The following is a 17,899-nucleotide window of genomic DNA, read 5'->3' as shown; positions in this document are numbered from 1 at the left end:
CTGGAGAAATAGTCATATTTGTATCCACACACACAATGGCACATATAAGGATGCTTACTGTTCAAAATAGTGATGAATTGGAAACAATCTTGTTGTCCATCAATAGGGGAATAACACAATCTTCATAGTCTGGAATAATTCACAGTTAAAAGAATGGCCAAAGAAAGGGAGAAAGAACAATAAAGTACATTGAGTTTACATGTATTTTTTTTTCCCCAAGGAAAGACTTCCTATATATATCACTATCTGGAAAAGAAGTAAGTTGCAAAAATATATATATGCAACATCATTAGTAGAATTCATGAGCATAAAAATTAAACAAGGGAAGAAGATTCTATAGTCAGGGTTACTGAGGTTTTTCAAAATTCCAAATGTAAAAAAAAATCCAGCTTTTTGAACATTTGCACCCTTTGAGTTATACCGCACTGGTTGTATTTAAGTTTAAAGTTTGCATGTGGATGGGTATGTAATTAGTTAACACTCCATTAGTTAAGGCTGCAAGAGCCTTCTTGTGTTACCAACAGCCTGCATATGTAAGGGAGGGGCGCAAGAAGAGTTTCTGGATGTGATTCCAGTAACAGGATAGAAACTAAAGATAAAGTGTCAGTTATAGGCACTTCTTTTTAAAGATAAGGATGTATAACATGGAATAGCAAATGTTATAATATTCTTCCAAGAATGTAGATGACCACTCATGCAAGCACAAATTTCATAAAGTGTTTCAGTGCTGTTTTGTATAATGATGTTATTCAATACACTGTGCATGAAATGGTTCTGTTTAAATGTGCTGAAGTGTTAGTCACAGAGTCCTAATGCAGATGTGCCACAGATATTCCTCTATGACATGCTTGAATACAATAGAAACCTATGAAAGAAAAATTTAACCCAAGATTTAGTTTCCTTTTTGACACAGTTACAAGCTCTTATGAATCCACGTGATATGGACTATTACTGGTAAAACTGAGTAAAGTAGGAGAATAAAATCCCAAAGCTTGGAAATGCAGGCTCAATGGCTCAAAGAAAAAAAAAATAGAGTGACACTTGAATGTGGATATTCTTAAATCTAGGCAGCTGTAACTGAACACATGGTTGGAGGTGAAAATATATAACATATAAAATCTGATTTGAACATGCTGTATAAAAATGGTAAAAAGACTGGTAGCTCAAAAAAGGAAAGCTAAATAGGAATGCCATGCTCTTGTATTAGAGCAAGGTAGAAAAGCACTTAATGAAGACTGGGTGAAATAAAACACATCAGCATTAACTCCCAACTTTGAAAGATAAAGCCTTCCTTTTAGACACTGAAATGCCTAAGTTGCTGTGGGGCCACCCAGCCTGCTCCTACAAGCTATCTGGAATTATATAAATTCATGAAATGATATGAATACATAGTCCCAGTGTCCAGGGTCCAGATTTTTACCTTGTTTTTTTTTTTTCACCAAGAGAACCAAGTGTTCCTTGAAATGCACCATGCTGGATCTTGAGATGGGAAAAGCAAATTAGTTCTGGTACATCTCGTTTTTGGAAAGAGTTAAGATGAAGCAACGAAGGCCAGCCCGGCTGGTTCCCTTACAGAGGTTCCAAGTGCTGAACACAACGCCTCTCTCAGGGTTTCTTTGCCACTTCACTTGTACATGAGCTTTATTCTTTCTGGCTGACTGTCCCGACGAGGTATGGTTCTATTAGGAAGGAGAAAGGAGAAAACAGATGTTGGATAGGCAACCTGCAATGTCTATAACAGCTGCCGTGGTTGGTCCATCAAGGGTCAGGTGCCCACTCATTTGGTCAATCACTGAGTCTCCGAAGACAGAATCATCTGAGAAGATAGCAGCTTAAGGTGAAGAGGTGGTGAAAGTGATATAGTTCCCCCAAACAAGGGAACTGTACCCAGAAGAAGAAAGAGATCCTCTATTAGTTACCTACTGCTGCTAACAAATTACCCCAAAACTCAGTGGCTTGAAACAAGAGACATTTACTATCTAAGACTTTCTGTAGGTCAGGAATCAGGAGTGGCTCAGCTGTCTCTGACTCAAACCTTCTCTGTGACAAGGCTGCAATCAAGGTGCCAACCCGGGTACAGTCATCTTGAGGCTCAGCAGGAGCAGATCCGCTTCGAAGCTCTCTCCCAGGCCTGTAGGCAAGCCTCAGGTGCTTGCTGGCTGCTGGCCAGAAACATTAGTCCCCTGGCCAGTAGGTCTTACAATAGGGCAGCTCACAACATGGCGGTTGGTTTTTCTCAAAGCAAGTGAGTGAAAGAGTGAGAGAGGGTGTCCGAGACAGGAGCTACAGTCTTTTTGTAACTAATCTCTGAGGTGACATTGTACCACTTGTATTTTATTCCATTTGTTAGAAACAAGTTGCTAGGTCCAGCCCATACTCACAGGGAAGGGACGTGAGGTCATTGGGGACCATTTTACAGGCTGCCTACCATAGGTTCTGAGCAGGTAATACAACAAAAGACCACTAGACTGAGTAGTGGCATGTTGAATCTAAAAAGTGATATTTATAGTTTAATACAAACAAGCTGACTCTGTAGAAAAACCTTGAGATTATGATGATACTATGGTAAGAATGTTAACATAAAATGTGCTAACAGGTAGTAGTAATGCATATAGAAGGTTTAAAAATTTTTTATTAAATATGAAACAGATACAAAATGATATTTATAAGATATAAGATATAAAGAATAGTGATAAAATGAAGATGCATGACCACACCTTCCAGTGTAAGGGAAGGGGGTGTCATTACCTCTGAAGTGTCCAGTGTCACCCCCCGCCTTCCCCCACAGCGGTCACCATCATCCTGAACTTGGTGGTCATTATTCACTTGCTCTTCTTCATAGTGTTATAGATATGTGTCTTACAAACACCTTACACAAGGTATTGTTTGGTTTTCCCTGCTTTTGACTTACTAGAAATGGAATCATACTGTATATGTTTCTCTGTGATTGGCTTCCTTTATTCAAGATTATGTTTCTGAGATTTACCCATCTGGTGTTCACACTGATGTTTTCAGTTTGACCCCAACTTCACTAAGCTCTTCATATATGATTCTAATACAAAAGGAAACTCAATTTTATTTTTTGAGCCACCAGCTTTCTCTTCACTTTTGTATACAACAATGTATCGCTATACCACAATTCATCTATATATGATGTGGGTTAGTTTCAAATTTTTGCTATGTAAATAGTGCACTAGAACATCATTGACCTTGTTTCCTGATACACTTGTGCAAAAGTTTATCCAGGGAATACACCTAGGAAAGGAATGGCTGGATCTAGGGTGTATGTATGTTCAGCTTTAAGAGTTAATGCCCCATTTTCCCCAAAGTGTTTGAAATGATTTACATTCCTATCTCCAATAAATAAATGTTCTACTTGTTTCCAATCCTATCTGATATTTGATATTATCTGTCTTGTAAATTTTTGTCAATCTGGGAAGCATAAAATGGAATTTCATTGAGGTTTTTATTTGCACTTCACATGGGTTATAACATTTTTTTACCACATTGGCAGGTGCAATCTAGTGATCAAAAGAGACTCAACTGTACACTCAAGGTTTAGCCATTATCCATGTAACTCGTTACAAATTATTGTTACCTTAACTAATTGTCATACCTGTGCAAATTCTTTGGTTAAGAGTTAAATGCAAAGAATCAAGATTTGTAATAATAACTTAGTGCAATGCCTGTGTTGCAAAGTGGCATAAGGTATAGACAGTCATGGGCATTGTTCTCCTTTTGTATGTATGTATGTATGTATGTATTAAAACTTTTATTTATTTATTTTTAAAGAGAGGGGAAGGGAGGGAGAAGGAGAGGGAGAAAAACCTTGATGTGCAAGACATACATTGATTGGTTACCTCTCACATGCCCCCAAACTGGGGACCTGACCGGCAATCCAGGTATGTGCCCTGACTGGAAATCAAACCCTCAACCCACTAAGCGACACCAGCAAGAGCTTTTGTATTTATTTTGATATATTAAGTGAAGGTGTTTTAAGGGAATTAAAACAAATGTGAGTCATGTACAGCTAGTTCATATACCATTTCTGCTGCCCTAAAGGGTAGATGGGCAAAGGAGTGAATCACTGGTGGCTGGACAAATTTTGTTCCTGTTACAAACCCTAGCAGATGATGGTCCTTTTAAAGTCTTAGAATTTTCATACTCAGAGGTTTACAGTGAAGTATTAATAAAGAAATTACTTCCCTTAGATGATACTCTGTATGGTCAACATTGGATTGTAAACATGCTGAAGTTTGGATTGACTTCACATCCTGATTGGACTACACCCAAGAAACACATTGCAGGACAAGTCAAAGTGCCAGCTGCAAGTGGACAAGAGATCAGGTGATCTGTAGTAGCCTGTTCTTAGAGGCAGAGCTGAGATGGAACCTGCTAAGCACTTGGATTCACTGAGATGAGCCTGCTCTCCAGGTGTCTGAGTGGGCCTGGCTTGGGATGGAGGCTAGCATGACAGAAGACAGTGGAAGCTGGGTGCTCCTACTGTTTGTTTGCACTTTGAGCTTCCTTCTGTCAAAGCTAGCACAGAAAATAGACCAAGATGACTTTTACCCATGAATGGCTAAAGTATAAACATAAAACATACAAGCTTCGCGGGGCCCATGGTGGATGGACAGCATGCTGAGCCTCCTCATATAATGGAGAACTAGTAGTAATTTCACCATGGTAGTTGGGTCCAGAATTTTCTTTCAACATTGTGAACTAACTTTTTGCATCTTGCATCTCAAGAGGAAGGTGTATTTACTTTACTACTCTGAAAGAAGGAAGATTTTCTTCTTGCCCAGCAACAAGGCCAGCCAATGGAAAATGCCACAACTCAGCCAGTAAGTCCTGGTCACACTTACTTTCCCCCGAAGAACTTTCATTTTTCTTCAACCGAAGAAAACTGATTTTTGCCAACTGAAGATCGAAGGTCGTTATCATCAGTTCAATGCCAACAGGAGTTTCCAATTTGGGGTGTGGTGAAGGGAAAGACTTTATTCAGTGATAACAGCTCAATTATGAAAGAGTTTGGCTGTGGCTGGGACAGCTCAATCAGGAAACAGCGTGATTGTGGTGATTGTGGCGATTGTGATCTGGCCTTGATGTTACGACTCCAGTGTTGCAGCGCATCAGAGGGAAACTGAAAGAGCGCTCCACAGACATGGAAGGGAAGCTGGTTTATGAAGAAAAACGTTCCAGCCCCAAGTCCAGGATTGGCCCCCGCACATGGAAATGAGGACTCCGAATCATTACACTTTGGCTCAAAATGCACTACCCTGATTGGATGGAATGGAGCCAATCTGACTGGGTAGCAAAGATTGGATGGAGAAAAATATCCCAGTTCTATTGGTTTAATTTCTCCCTTAGGAGCTCTCTTATAAAGGTTGACTCAGGTGAGAGAAGCACAATACTTTGAAATGCAGTTCAAAGCAAACAATGATTGCTAGCCCCTGGTTAGGCATTTGAGCCCAATTAACAATGAGTCCTTTTTGGCAGGTATATATTTCTCTGGGTCAGCACTTCCTTGCCCCACTCTCCTTTTTATAAAAGCCTTTTTCATGTGTGTGGCTCCTCTGGGTAGCTCTCTGCTTGCTAGATGAGATGTTGCCTGATTCATGAATTGTTGAATAAAGCCAATTAGTTCAAATTTACTAAGTTGAAATTTTATTTTTTACTATGAGAAATGCTCACAAAATTATATTAAATAAAAAGCAGGCCATAAAACCACATATTCAGTATGATAAAAAATTTGAGAAAAAAGCTGCGCATTTATTTTTTTAATGTGTTAAAAAGTTAGTAAGTAAATGGTTTGATAATTGGTGACTTAAATGTTCTTTATCAGGTCATAATTCTTTATCTGTCCATAGCTTTCAAGTGTTCCATAATGAGCAGATACTATTTTTATAATGAGGAAAAAATACTAAGTGTAACTTAAAGTCCCATTCCTGCATTTCAGCTGGGCCCTGGAGGCAGCCGGGCTCTTGCCACCCCAACTTCAGCCAAACGGGCACCCAAGCTCCCCAGCTTCTCCCTGCCTGCGGCCTGGCTGCGCTGCCCTCGCTCGGCCCTCTCGCCTCTTCCCGCGCTTCCTTTCTTCCTCTTTGAAAATATTTCACTTTTTTGGACTGTCCCCGGTTTTCACGACACACTGCCTTTCTCACCAGAACAGGCCTGCACAGAGCTCGCGACCCTCACGCGCGGCGCCAGCGCGCCCCCGCACGGCCGGCCGCACCCTCGTCGGCGCGCCGTCTGCTTCCGCCTTCGGCCTCCGCGGACTTTGCCCTGCGCCCGCGCTCCCTAGCGGGTTATGGCTCCGCTGCGCTTCTCCGCCAATGTGTCTTGGTTGTTCCCCGAGCTCTCCGGCCTCCCCGCGCGGTTGCGAGCAGCGGGGAGCTCGGGCTTCGAGGCCGCCGAGGTCGCCTGGCCGTACGTGGAGCCGCCGGAGGCGCTGGCGCGCGCGGCGCGAGAAGCGGGGTTGCAGCTGGTGCTGATCAACACGCCTCCGGGTGCGCTGTGGGGCCCGAGGCCCGGGAGTTGGGGGCGGGGGTGTTGAGCAGAGAGCTAAGGTCCGTTTTCTCTGCAGGAGATCGAGAGAAGGGGGAAATGGGGCTGGGGGCCGTTCCCGGGAGGCAGGCGGCCTTCCGAGAGGGGCTGGAGCAGGCTGTGCTGTACGCCAAGGCTCTAGGCTGTCCCAGGTATCCATCCTCTGCTTTCCTCCTCCCTCGATGACCCATGACCTTGCCGCGCGTGGTTCGGGGTGAGGGCGAGGAGGACGCCTGGTGTTGAGGCTTAGAAGCTGAGCGCATTGGCCCTTCTGCACCCCTGCAGTTCTGATCCTTTGTAAATTGCCTTCCATGTTTTATTTGTGTGTCATTCACAGTTGGCAACTCTTTCATGCTTCTCTCCTGCTAGGATCCCATGCTGGGAGCTCAGTCTGACCCGGGAGATAGCAAAGTAAACAGAAAACGGAGGAGGGTTTCCATTTGAGGATGGGTCAATTCATGAGGTGGGAGCAGAGTAGGCACCTGTCTCGATTCAAAGAAAGCTTCCTACATACAGGTTGATGTCGAACTGGGTCTTATGGAGTGGACATTAGCTTGATGTAAGGAGCATTCCAGGCAGGGGTGCTGTGGCCAGAGGCAAGAGGAGGCTTGGTGTGTTCAGCAGAGTCCAAGAGGTAGCTTGTTGGGGTTGGAAGTGGCTGCGAGAGTTAAGATGGTGATCAGGGAGGTGGAAGGCTCAAAATGGGGCTGATCAAATAAATGTCAAATCCTGCAGGTCAAATAGGCAGAGAAGGAACTGGCAGCAAGGGGTCATTATTGGGGGGAGGGGGGACAAATCAGAGAAGCTAAGAAACAGATGCAAGAAGTAGAAACAGACAGCATGGAATTGAGAGAGGGTCAAAATAATTTCTAAAAGGTGAGACTAGCATGTTTATAGGCTGAGGTTGAAAGTACGGTAAGGGCTAAGTGAGGGACTGAGGTTCCTGAGGCAGGAGGAGGATGAGAATGGGTTGACCCTCTGAAGAGCTGAGGGAAAGGGTGTGGCCTTAGCCTTGGCTGCCCCAGGAGTGTCTGAGGCCTGAGTTTTAGGCCAGGTGGTGTGGACTAGCGACCTGGAGGGGCGGGGGGGACAGAAGGTGCTGGAACGGGTGGAGAGCAGCTGGAAGAGGTGCACGTCGGGGCGAGGGAGCAAAGGCCCTGCTTCTGGGATGTACTCCACAGCCCCCTCTGGTCCCGCTTCTCCCACAGGATTCACCTGATGGCCGGCCGGGTACCACGGGGTGCTGAGCGAGCGGCGGTCAGGGGTGAAATGGAGGCAGTTTTTCTGGAGAACCTGAGGCACGCCTCTGGGGTTTTGGCTCGGGTGAGATGACAATGAAGACACACTTACACGAACATGCCCGAGTGTGAGCAGAGGGGGGTGCACGGCGTGGAGGGCAGCCAGGCGCGAGGTCAGAGGGACTGGGGAGGGGTTTGCCCAGTATCTGGAAGGTAGATGGCAAACCTGGGGGAGGAGCTATATTCACAGACCCAACGTTGTGCCAGGAGAACCTCGTGGGACTGCTGGAGCCCATTAACACCCGCATCACCGACCCCCAGTACTTCCTGGATTCACCCCAGCAGGGTAGGACCCCGGCCCTGGGCTGCCTCCTCTCCCTTTGATTCTCGTGCTCCCCTTGAGTGTGACAGCCCCTCCGGGTTTCTCTCCCAGCGGCGGCCATCTTACAGAAGGTTGGAAGACCCAACCTCCAGTTACAAATGGTATGTGGAAAAAAAGAAGTGCTGCTTATAGAGGGCCCACGTCCTCCAGAGCTGGGAACAGTGTGTGTGTGTGTGTTGGGGGGGATGGTGCTGAGGGGGTCTCTGACTGTAGTACTCTCTGCCCAGGACGTATTCCACTGGCAGATCATGGATGGGAATCTGACAGGGAACATCCGGGAGTTCCTGCCCATCGTTGGTGAGAGGGTCCCTTTCTTTGCTCCTTCCTGGAATGCTGTGCTGCTTCCTTTGTCCTCCCACCCTCCCAAGCCCCTGCACCTGTCCCTCAGCCCTCAGCAGGAGCCTGGGCCTCACATCTGCCCGTATCTGTTCCCAGGGCATGTGCAGGTGGCCCAGGTCCCAGGCCGGGGGGACCCCGGCAGCCCTGGAGAGCTGAACTTCCCCTACATATTCCAACTGCTGGAAGACGAAGGCTACAAAGGCTTTGTAGGTTGCGAGTACCAGCCTCAAGGTGAGGATGGGCTAGAGCTCCAGGCCTGGCCCTGGGGGAGGACAAAAGGGATAGGTATTGGGCAAAGGCTGTTTTCCTCCTCCTGGGTTGAGGTGCCAGCTTCCTTCCCCCTCAGGAGACACAGTGGAGGGCCTGAGTTGGCTCCGATCCTACTGGGATAGGCGGGGCCGCCCACAGGCTGGCCAGTGAGGTTCTGCAGTCCACCCACGTGCCTCTCTGGGACAGCGAGTTGAGCATCCTGTCTCCTCTGAATTAAAGACAACCTGCTGAACACTTTCATATGTGTATGTTATTGGGGGTGGGGGGACACACAGTGTCTAACCCTTCACATTCTCCGGGTCGCTTCCCTCCTGTTGAGAAGGGACGCAGCTCATGCTCAAGTCCGCCAGTCTGTGCCGTGTTGCTGTGGAGATGGGTGAGCTTTGGGTCCACCTCATGTGCAGATGAGACACCAGGGTCCAGAAGCAAAGAGACTTGCCCATGCTCACAGGTCTGTCAAAGGCAGAGCTGGGACTTGAGCCAAGATGTCTTATCTCAGTGGCGACGTCCAGCAGTGATGTCCCAGGGGGAAACGAAGACCAGAGAGCTCAAGGTGGGAGGCGGGTGACTGGGAGGCGGGTGACTTGGAGGCAGGATTCAGGCAGAGGAGCTCTCGGGTGAGTGCTTGCCACTGGGCGTAAAGAATTACTGGGACTCCACCAGGTAAGCAGGAAGGAGGAGTCCCTTTCTGGAAGGGCCCAGGGACCTGAGAGGAGATGGGAACATCAAGGGAGTTGACCTGACCCTCTAGAGCCCTGGGCTGGTCAGCAGCTGTGAGTGTTGAGGGAGGGCAGCCCTGCCGCCAGGCTGGCGCTGCAGGCTCCCCCGAATACAGTCACGAATCCTTTGGTATCCCCCAGTGTCCAGGCTCCTGCCAGGGCACAGAAGGGCTGGTCCGTCCTGCTTCAGGTGGGTCATCTTGTAGATCCATCATTCGAGCAACAGTGATATTCAGCGGTCCATTCCTCAGAGGAGACGGGTCCAGAGGGTGAAACAGGCTGTGTTGATGACCGACTCAAGGTGATGGTAGGTGGAGACCAGCTGGGCGGGGGGGCTCTCACTGTCCTGGGGCTGCACTGGGAACGGCTCTCGGAAAACCACTGTCAGAGACTGCAGGGAACACAGTGGGGTACGTTCGTGAGAGGAAGACAGGGTAGGCACCCCAACCTCAGCAGATTCTGGGGTAGGGCGTTCGGAGGACAGCCTCTCACCAGGCTGACACAAAATCCCTCACCCCCTGTGCTCACCGTCTTTCCCAAGTGGGAATCCAGAAACACCAGCACGAAACAGTCAGTGAACTTCTGGTTTAGCACCACCTGTAGCAAAAGACCAAACGAGGCAGGGAGAGGCTTGTCTCATTGGAGGAAGCACTGACCATCCCAGAGGGCACCCTGGAAGTGAGTGGGGCCAGTTGGAAGGACGACGGCTTCCACCTCCACACCCGACCCCACCTGCGCTCCACGGCCACCCAGCACCTCGTCTCCAAACTGAACCTGTCCTCATCCTTGCCGGCCCCGGCCAGCCCGGCCAGGCCCATCAGAGTGAAGGGAAGCGGGGCGTGATGGGAAGGCTCCTGAAGTCAGCTATCGAGAGGCCCTGCACAAAGGTGGCACTGAAGCCCAACACTGAAGGAGCGTTCTCTGCCCTTGATGTGACCCCTCCTTGCCTCCTGACCTGTCCAAAATCTCCTGTCTCTCTGACCTCTCCTGGGACTGTCCCCTCCTATTTGTCCGTCACTCACACTCAGCTTTGCAATCTCTCCCTGAGTGATTTCTTCCACCCCCAGGGCTGCAGTGACCCCTGTTCATATGGATGCTGCCCAGATCTCCCTGTCCTGAGTGCCAATCCCCAGTGCCCACAGAAACCTTCCGAACTGTGGTCCTAGAAGGTCCTTGTAAACCTCAGACTCAACTCCCTGCCCTTCCCCAAACTCACCCCGCATGCTCACCATCCCAGGGGCCCGCCATCCGCTCACAGCCGCCCGCACTACTGCAGCCTTACCCCGACAGCCCTGGCTTCTCCAGATGGCCCTTCAGAGGAACTCGACACTAACCTTTCCTATGAGTACTAGGCTGTATCACCACGAATTAACTCCTACTTTTTCTTGTGAAGCCCTCTCTTGACTGTCCCCTTTCCTGGACCATGGCTCTCACTGGGCCCATCTCCCTCGTCTCTGAATGCCCCCACGCACATGCCTACCACCACAGCTCTTCTCTACCTTCCCAGCAGTGCTTTCAACCTCCACCTGGGGATCTGGCTAAAGGCAGATTCTGAGTCAGCGGGTCTGGAGTGGGGCCTGCGAGTGTACTTGGCAAGCTCCCAGGTGGTGGTGGTGCTGCTGCTGCTGCGAGGGCCACACTTTGGGAGAATAAAGCTTTCAAGTCCAAGGGGTCCTTCTGGGACTGCAGCTTCCAAGAGGATCCACTGAGATTCCAGAACTTGGTCCTCAGGATCTCTAGCCAAGGAAGGTGTGTGTTCTTGTGAGCCTTTGAAGGCAGACTTTAGGTTCTCAGTAAATCACATGTTATGGCCTGATGCTCAGAGCTCATGTTTTCTGCTTTCTTTTGTTTTTGTTTTGTTTTGCTTTTTACACATGTATCTGCAGTCTTCTCCATCTAAGCCTCCCTCCAAATCAGAGCTTGTTTCATCAGGCTGGGTTCGTGAAGGGGAGACGTGTCGTTTCTCTGATGAAGATTTCTGGCAAGTCTCCCTTTTCAGAGGAGGGTCAAGGGAACTTACCAGATACTGAGTTCCCAAGTCTGGGCTCTGGAAATGGCGACAGCTCTGGGGAAAGCGGCTCAGGAGAACCTTGATCAGGCTCTGGTACCAGGAGGCCGTCATAGACAGGAAGCAGTCCTGGGGGCAGGGGGTGCACAGGCCTGGAGGTGCTGTCCTAGAGCTACCCTGCACCCTCCACCCTGGCTGCCCAGGGCTTCCTAACATCTGTCCCAGCCCCTGACCCACAGTTCCTTACCAGCTGGGGGTCAATGTCCCCAATGGATTTGGCGTGGACCGCTTCCAGGAGCTCCTCCAGCTCAGCCAGGGCCAAGCGCCCCCCGAGCCGCAGCCGATCAGGCCCTGCTGGCTCCAGCAAGAAGAGGCGCTTCCAGAGGGTATCCCTGCGGCAGTGTCCTCCAGCTAGCCGGACCAGCTGAGCCAGCCGTGCCCGAGCCACGCCCACCTCTGCAGCCAGCGGGGGGAACAGAGGAGCTGGTCCAGAGGCCAGACCAACCCCTGAGGCCTCCCTAGGGCTGCCAGCTGAGCTCCCGGGAACCTCTGGCTCAGGGGGCAGTCTGGGTGGCTTCCGGAACCGGCGCATGTCAGCGGTTAGTCTGGGGAAGAGCTCTCGTTGGCTGGTGAGAACCACGAAGAACTGTAGCCTGGGGTGGGGACGGGGCAACAGTGTGATGGTTACAGCAGGAGACACATAGGGCAAGGGCGGGGGCGGGCAGGGCAATGGGCACACTCAAGGTGGGGGATCTGCTGACCGCAGAACATGCCGCTCGGCCTCTCCTTGTTCCTCAAAGGGTGCAGCACAGTGACAGACCAGCAGAGACACATCAAAGTCATCCTGGTGACGAAGTCCCTCAGAGTCTAGGTAGGAGCCAGAGCTGTGTGGTGAGGATAAGATGTCAACCCTGAGGTTCTAATGCAATCGCCCTCACCCCTACTGACCAAGAAAACACGGGCTTCCCTACTACAAGGGTGGCCCCGACCACAGCTCCACCAGAAAACATGCTGGTGTCTTCCGCCTGCGTACCTGTGCCACGCCGACACCAGGGCATATTCATTATGTTCTGGGCCCCCTGGCCGGGCCATTCGCAGTGGCTTCATGTGGTAGGAGCTGGCATGGTCAGCCACATAGTTGTACAGCTGGTGTGCAGCAATGAGCGGGGTGGGGAGCTCCAGGGTCCCTAAGGGGCGAATTACAGGAGACAGTGAGCCTGCGATAGACACACCAGCCTGGTTGGTTAGAGGGTTAGGAGCCCCTAAGGCTTTGACTGACAGGCCGACTGGCTCTGCCTTTCTGGGGAGCTCCTAGAGTCCTGTGAAAAATTAAGGTGGGACGGAGTGGCTCAGGACAGACACAGGGCAGGGTACACAACACAGGATCTAAGCTGTGATAGGAAATACACTGTGAAGAAGTTAAGACAGAGATGTGGGGACACAGTCCAATTGATATGAGGCAATTAACAATATGGGATAGAAAGATGAAGTCTGGCCCTAGGAAGTCGTCCCACCAGCCCACGCCTTGTGACCTGTTTCTTTTTTCAGGTTGCCCTTGGGCACCCACCTTGGTAAATGTGATTGCGACCGAAGTGGGGCCCATCAGGGTGGTGGGCCAGGAAGTGTCGCAGAAAGGTAGTGAGGTGGTAGCCGTGCCGCAGCACCAGGTGGGCTCCCAGAACATGCTGGTGCACGAGGCGCAGGTGGAAGTCATAGCTGAATGAGTGCACGTGCATCAGGTCCCGCACCTTGTCGCACTCCTCGGTGAACAGCATGGACAGCTGGGGAGGGGCGGGGCTGCGTTAGGAAGTGGTAGTACAGGCTGCCCTGCACATTCCCATTTCCCTCCTCTTGTGTGGGAAAAGACAGGCCAAGATTCGCCCTGTTGCTGTGGGCCCCCTCTGCCAGAACAGCTCTGGGAAGCCCACCTCATTATGTTCTCTTTTTTATGCTGTATTGTAACTCCGTTCACATGGAACTGACAATTTTGAGAAATGGAACTTTTTTACTTTGTACCCTGAAATCCATTAAAGTCTGGCACAGATTCATCGATGCAAAAATACTTGAGTGCCTGCCTCGTACTGTTCTAGGGGCTGGGAATGCCCTGGGAAACAAACCCCTGCCCTCGAGGCGCTTATATTTGAGTGGTAGGCAGATAAGACAATAAACATTAGACAGAGTAAATGTGTACACAGCATGTTAGAAGACAGTGGTGTGGAAATCAGGAAGTGCATCAGCTGCTATTTTAAACAGGGTATAGACCAGGTGTGTGGTTATTTTCTATCAGAAAGCTTTTGCTGGCCCCTTCCCATCTCTCCAGCTTTATTTTCCCATGAAACAACTGGCTCTTCCCAAGTACAACATATAGATTCTACCCTTGTGTACCTGCTGTTCTCTTTGCTTGGAAGGCAAAGATCCCCTGATCCCCAAACCTGGCTAACAGCTCATTGGTAAGCTTTATCTGGGACATCCTGCCAAGGCAAGGCTAGGCCAGGATGGGCCTCCTCTAATTGATCTGTGAATGAAGGAAGGGAGGGAGGGAGGGAGGAAGGGAGGGAGGCAGGCAGAGAGATGGAGCTGATGCTTCTCTTGGTGGAAATTACCATTACTGAAAGTGTGTTAAAAACTGGACCTATGGGGCCAGAATGGCAGAATCTACATGAGCACCTCCCTGGGGGCCCTCGGCATAGGAGTTAATAGGAAAGGAAATAAATGACTATAAAAGAAGCCATAGCCTAGGAGTCAGAATACCTGCATAACCTTGGGAAGGTCACCATCTACCTGCTTCAGTTTCCTCACCTACCACGGAGATAAAGTAAAGCTCTTCATAAAGTTAGAGGCAGTGTGAAAAATGACAACCAAGAATAAGCCTCAGAGTCAGAGACCCAGTACTGCCCCCACCAGCTCTGTGCCCTGGGGCAAATCAGTGAACCTCCATGAACCTCAGTCTCCTGATCTGTGCAGTAGGGATAAAATTCCTCTTCACTTAGTGTATATACTAAGCACTTAACAAGCAACAGCAATAATAAAGCAATTTAGAAATCTAAGTAGGGTTACAGATTAGCTATCTGGAGGCCGAGAGAGCCAAGTTGGATGGAGATCAGGGGGCAGGGAAGCCAGAAGGACTTCAGGAAGCTCCAGAGTAATGGGGGTGGGTCCTTCCCACCAACACTACAGCCAAGTGTGAAAGAGCACCTGCCATCCACAGCTTCCTCCTGAACACTGAGGCTCAAGTAGGTTCCTGCACACGGTCACCAAGCTTTTCTGGATCACATTCTCCTGTGATGATTGGGCCAGGCATCCACACCCAAGTTAAGGGCAATCACCTTGGGCTGGATATGAGCTGTCCAGATATGAGAGGAGTCTTATGTTGTTTGCACTGGAGGGTGACAGCCGGGACCCAGGCAGCTCCTGATCTCTCAGAAACTAAACGCGAGGCCCATGGAAGGCATGGGCACTCTCGTGATATGCGGGGCAACCCGACGGAACTGAACTAACTCTCCTACAGAGGGCTTCAGGTCCCTGACCTCACTCAAACCTCTTGCTCGTCTGAGCACTCCTTAGTGCTTGGCCCTCTTGGGGTACAGGGGCCCTGCCTTGAGGCAGACAGATAGGCATAAATAACAACTAAGTGACAGGGGCTCTGTGTGGGTGGGAACTCTAGCCCACATTCTAAGTGTCAGTGACTACGCTGACAATGCCAGGCTACCCCCAGCTGAAGATTAGGCCTGGACTGCCCATGGCACCGATCTACCCATGCGTCAGACTACCTGCCACGCTCAAGTGCCGGCACTGTCTAACCAGCTATGGTTATGGATTGACTACAGTGCCAGGCTCTCAGTGCCAGCATGACCAGGGTCAGACCAGCCACTCTGCTGGACAGCCTTCTGCCCTCTTGCTACAGCTGAATGCAGCTCTGGACCACCTGCAGAGTGACACTGGTGGATGGCCCAGTTGCCAGAATGACCACTGGCCTAGCCAGCCCACAGCATCAGATCATCACTGAGCCCATGCGTTACTCTTGCTACAGCACACCAGGGATGCACTGACTAGGTCTGAGACCCCACATTCCTCTGTCCCCACCACATACCTGAGAGTTGACCGCTTGCCCCATGGGGATTCGGGAACACTCTAGAGCGAACTGTTTAACACAGAAGTAACAGCCCTGGAGAGAGGGTGAAATGAGGTCAGGAGGGCAAGAGGCAGGCGGGTCGGGCTCTCCCTGCTCAGTGCTCCTCCTGCTTACCTGGAAGGCCAGCTCCATGAGGATGATGCCCCCGGGCAGTGCCCGCTGCAGGTGGTACGTGGTGACTGGAGAGCCAGTACTCTGAAGAAAGGAAAAAAGACGGGTTCAGGGTCAAGGGTTGGGGGTTCACCGGCTTCAGACCAGCAGGGTAGAAGTCTCTTGGGTGTATGACTTTAATGGTGTCAGGTCGGGATCAACGACCTCGGTCATCACCCAGGGTCCCTGACCTCTGGCCTTGGGGAAATAATTCAGACTTAGTGACACTGGTGTCTGGAGCATCACTGATTTCTTACTGTTGGGGCAAGTACATGGCGACCTGTTACCTTGGGGCTCCCATCAGCCTTGGTCTTCGGGCAGGAGAAGGAGCCCCGACCCTCTGTTCCAAGGAAAGCCATGGCCCGCTGCCGGCTGGTGCTGCAGAACAGGAAAAGGGACAAGATGTGGCAGGTCAGGAAGGTGAAGGACTAAGACATCAGGCTCACAATCCATTTCATGTGGAATCGTTCGGTAGGACAAGAGACAGGCCCGGAGAGGAAAGGACCTGCTTGGGCCACCACGGTGCCTAAGTGGCAAGACTGGGACTGGAGTCCAGTCTAGACTTAGGGCCCCCTCCACAGTAACTGCTGCTTAAGGGGATGTGTGAGCAGCGCTCAGTGCGCACATGGAGACCAGGCCTTTCCCGACCAGTGAGAGGAGGTGGCGGGGGGTAGGGTCAGAGAGGCTGCTGGGAATGTGGAGTGACCCACATGAGGGGATGGAGCTGGCTGCTCGCCAGGGCCGTGCGAGCGGCGGGCGCTGTGGGTCTGAGATTTCATTAGGGAAGCTCAAGGAAACGCCTGACGCCTGGTTAGGCGCCTTCCTCTCGGAGGGAAAGGGGGTTCTCTCCTGCACGGGGAATGGTTCTTTCAGCATTTCACAAGCCTACTATTTCAACTCAGAGGCAAGGAGAGAAGCAGGGAAAGTACTGTGAACGAGGACAACCCAGAAAGGGCTAGTGGGACCCAAGCATTATACTTAGGAGGTACACACTGCCAGAGCGCTTGTTGGGGGCGGGGGGCGGGGCGGCGGCAGTGTGTCTAAGCCTCTGGTGAAAAGAAATGTCCCATTTAATCCTTAAGGAAATAGGAACAAGACCTACCTAGTGATTGGTGATAGTTAAAGACTGGTGAGGAAGGCAGGCCTGACTTGAAATTTTTGCTCTAGAAACATTTTTTTTTATTCTAGTGAATTCCTTTTAAAAAGGAATTCAGATTTCTGATAAATGAATACAAAGTAAACAAACTGAAGTCTTTCAGAGAAGCTCCTACAGCTGGGACCTGGCCAAGGGCTGCAAGCTGAGCAACTGCCCATTGGGTTGTCACTGAGAAACAAGGCGGGGGGTCCCAGAGACACAGGCCTGTCCTCTCTTCCTAAAGCCTGGAAAAGAAGCAGCCCAAAAGGTAGAGAGTTGGTTACAAAACACTTAAGGACTTGGAACTGGTTTTCTGATCCAAGGTGGTATCTGGATTAAGAAAATACAATTATATTTACTAGCGTGAAAGGGCATCAAACTAAAAACAGAGAGGAGGGAGAAAACAAATTCACAAATCCAGAAACACAAAAGTAACTATGTAACATGGACAGATACTTTCCCATCTGCCCCTGGAAAGGGGCTGTAACACAGAATCCAGAGGCTCAGGTGTTGAAAAGAGCACAGAGCAGGGCCACAGAAATGGGGATCTGGGATTCCATACAGGAGGAAAGGTGGTTGCAGACTTGTCACTGAGCTCTGGGGAGATGGAAATTGATGACGGGGGGCCGCCTACTTTCCAAGTCTCAGACTTGTCATTAGTGGCCAGTGAATGAACATAACCAAGAACAGGCTAGAGGACAGTGATGCAAGCAGACCCAGTGCAGCGGCTCTTGGTGTGAAAGACAACTAACCCCGGTGAGCAAATGACTTCCTGGGTCACAAACCATGTAAATATCAGGAGAGGTCAGTGCGTGATGAGGGCAGCAATCATTAAGACCCGGGTCCAGGAGCTTAAGAGCGTGTACCAATCCATGTGCATGGATGTACACCAGCATGTAAGCACGTGGGTTGTATGTACACACGAGCTCTGTGAGAATGTACACGGTTCTGTGAGTTCTCTGAGATGTGTGATAGTTACA

General features: G+C 50.1%; 2 protein-coding genes across 2 annotated transcripts in view; one reads left to right on the top strand and one right to left on the bottom strand.

Annotated features, from left to right (window-relative positions):
* Window positions 1-6,297: 6,297 nt before the first annotated feature.
* Window positions 6,298-9,002, top strand: HYI (hydroxypyruvate isomerase (putative)). Its single transcript, XM_054572086.1, has 8 exons — window positions 6,298-6,509; window positions 6,587-6,698; window positions 7,755-7,869; window positions 8,052-8,130; window positions 8,218-8,267; window positions 8,394-8,463; window positions 8,602-8,736; window positions 8,852-9,002. Exons 1-8 carry the CDS (start codon window positions 6,311-6,313, stop codon window positions 8,923-8,925), a joined length of 834 nt encoding a protein of 277 aa, XP_054428061.1. The 5' UTR covers window positions 6,298-6,310; the 3' UTR covers window positions 8,926-9,002.
* Window positions 9,003-9,350: 348 nt separating this feature from the next.
* The window catches only part of SZT2 (SZT2 subunit of KICSTOR complex), a 50,995-nt gene continuing 42,446 nt past the window's right edge, over window positions 9,351-17,899 (bottom strand). The window contains exons 63-72 of the mRNA XM_054572085.1: window positions 16,072-16,162; window positions 15,749-15,829; window positions 15,593-15,667; window positions 13,070-13,283; window positions 12,536-12,689; window positions 12,264-12,386; window positions 11,750-12,155; window positions 11,515-11,631; window positions 10,023-10,091; window positions 9,351-9,885 (exon numbers count right to left, since the gene is read on the bottom strand). Coding sequence (XP_054428060.1) covers window positions 9,742-9,885; window positions 10,023-10,091; window positions 11,515-11,631; window positions 11,750-12,155; window positions 12,264-12,386; window positions 12,536-12,689; window positions 13,070-13,283; window positions 15,593-15,667; window positions 15,749-15,829; window positions 16,072-16,162 — 1,474 coding nt within the window. The 3' untranslated portion in view covers window positions 9,351-9,741. The remainder of the gene's footprint in view (window positions 9,886-10,022; window positions 10,092-11,514; window positions 11,632-11,749; window positions 12,156-12,263; window positions 12,387-12,535; window positions 12,690-13,069; window positions 13,284-15,592; window positions 15,668-15,748; window positions 15,830-16,071; window positions 16,163-17,899) is intronic.

Source organism: Pteronotus mesoamericanus, unplaced genomic scaffold (assembly GCF_021234165.1).
Source record: "Pteronotus mesoamericanus isolate MK-2021 breed Mesoamerican mustached bat unplaced genomic scaffold, CSHL_Meso_final contig_221, whole genome shotgun sequence".
In the NCBI taxonomy this organism is placed as follows: domain Eukaryota; kingdom Metazoa; phylum Chordata; class Mammalia; order Chiroptera; family Mormoopidae; genus Pteronotus; species Pteronotus mesoamericanus.
Note: the sequence above shows the minus strand (reverse complement) of the source record. Positions and strands in the feature narration are given on the sequence as shown.

Coding starts and splice junctions, on each gene's coding strand:
- HYI (XM_054572086.1), top strand. CDS start 6,311: ATGGCTCCGCTGCGCTTCTCCGCCAATGTGTCTTGGTTGTTCCCCGAG. Junction 8,131..8,217: donor CCTGGATTCACCCCAGCAGG/GTAGGACCCCGG, acceptor TTTCTCTCCCAG/CGGCGGCCATCTTACAGAAG. Junction 8,268..8,393: donor CCAACCTCCAGTTACAAATG/GTATGTGGAAAA, acceptor CTCTCTGCCCAG/GACGTATTCCACTGGCAGAT.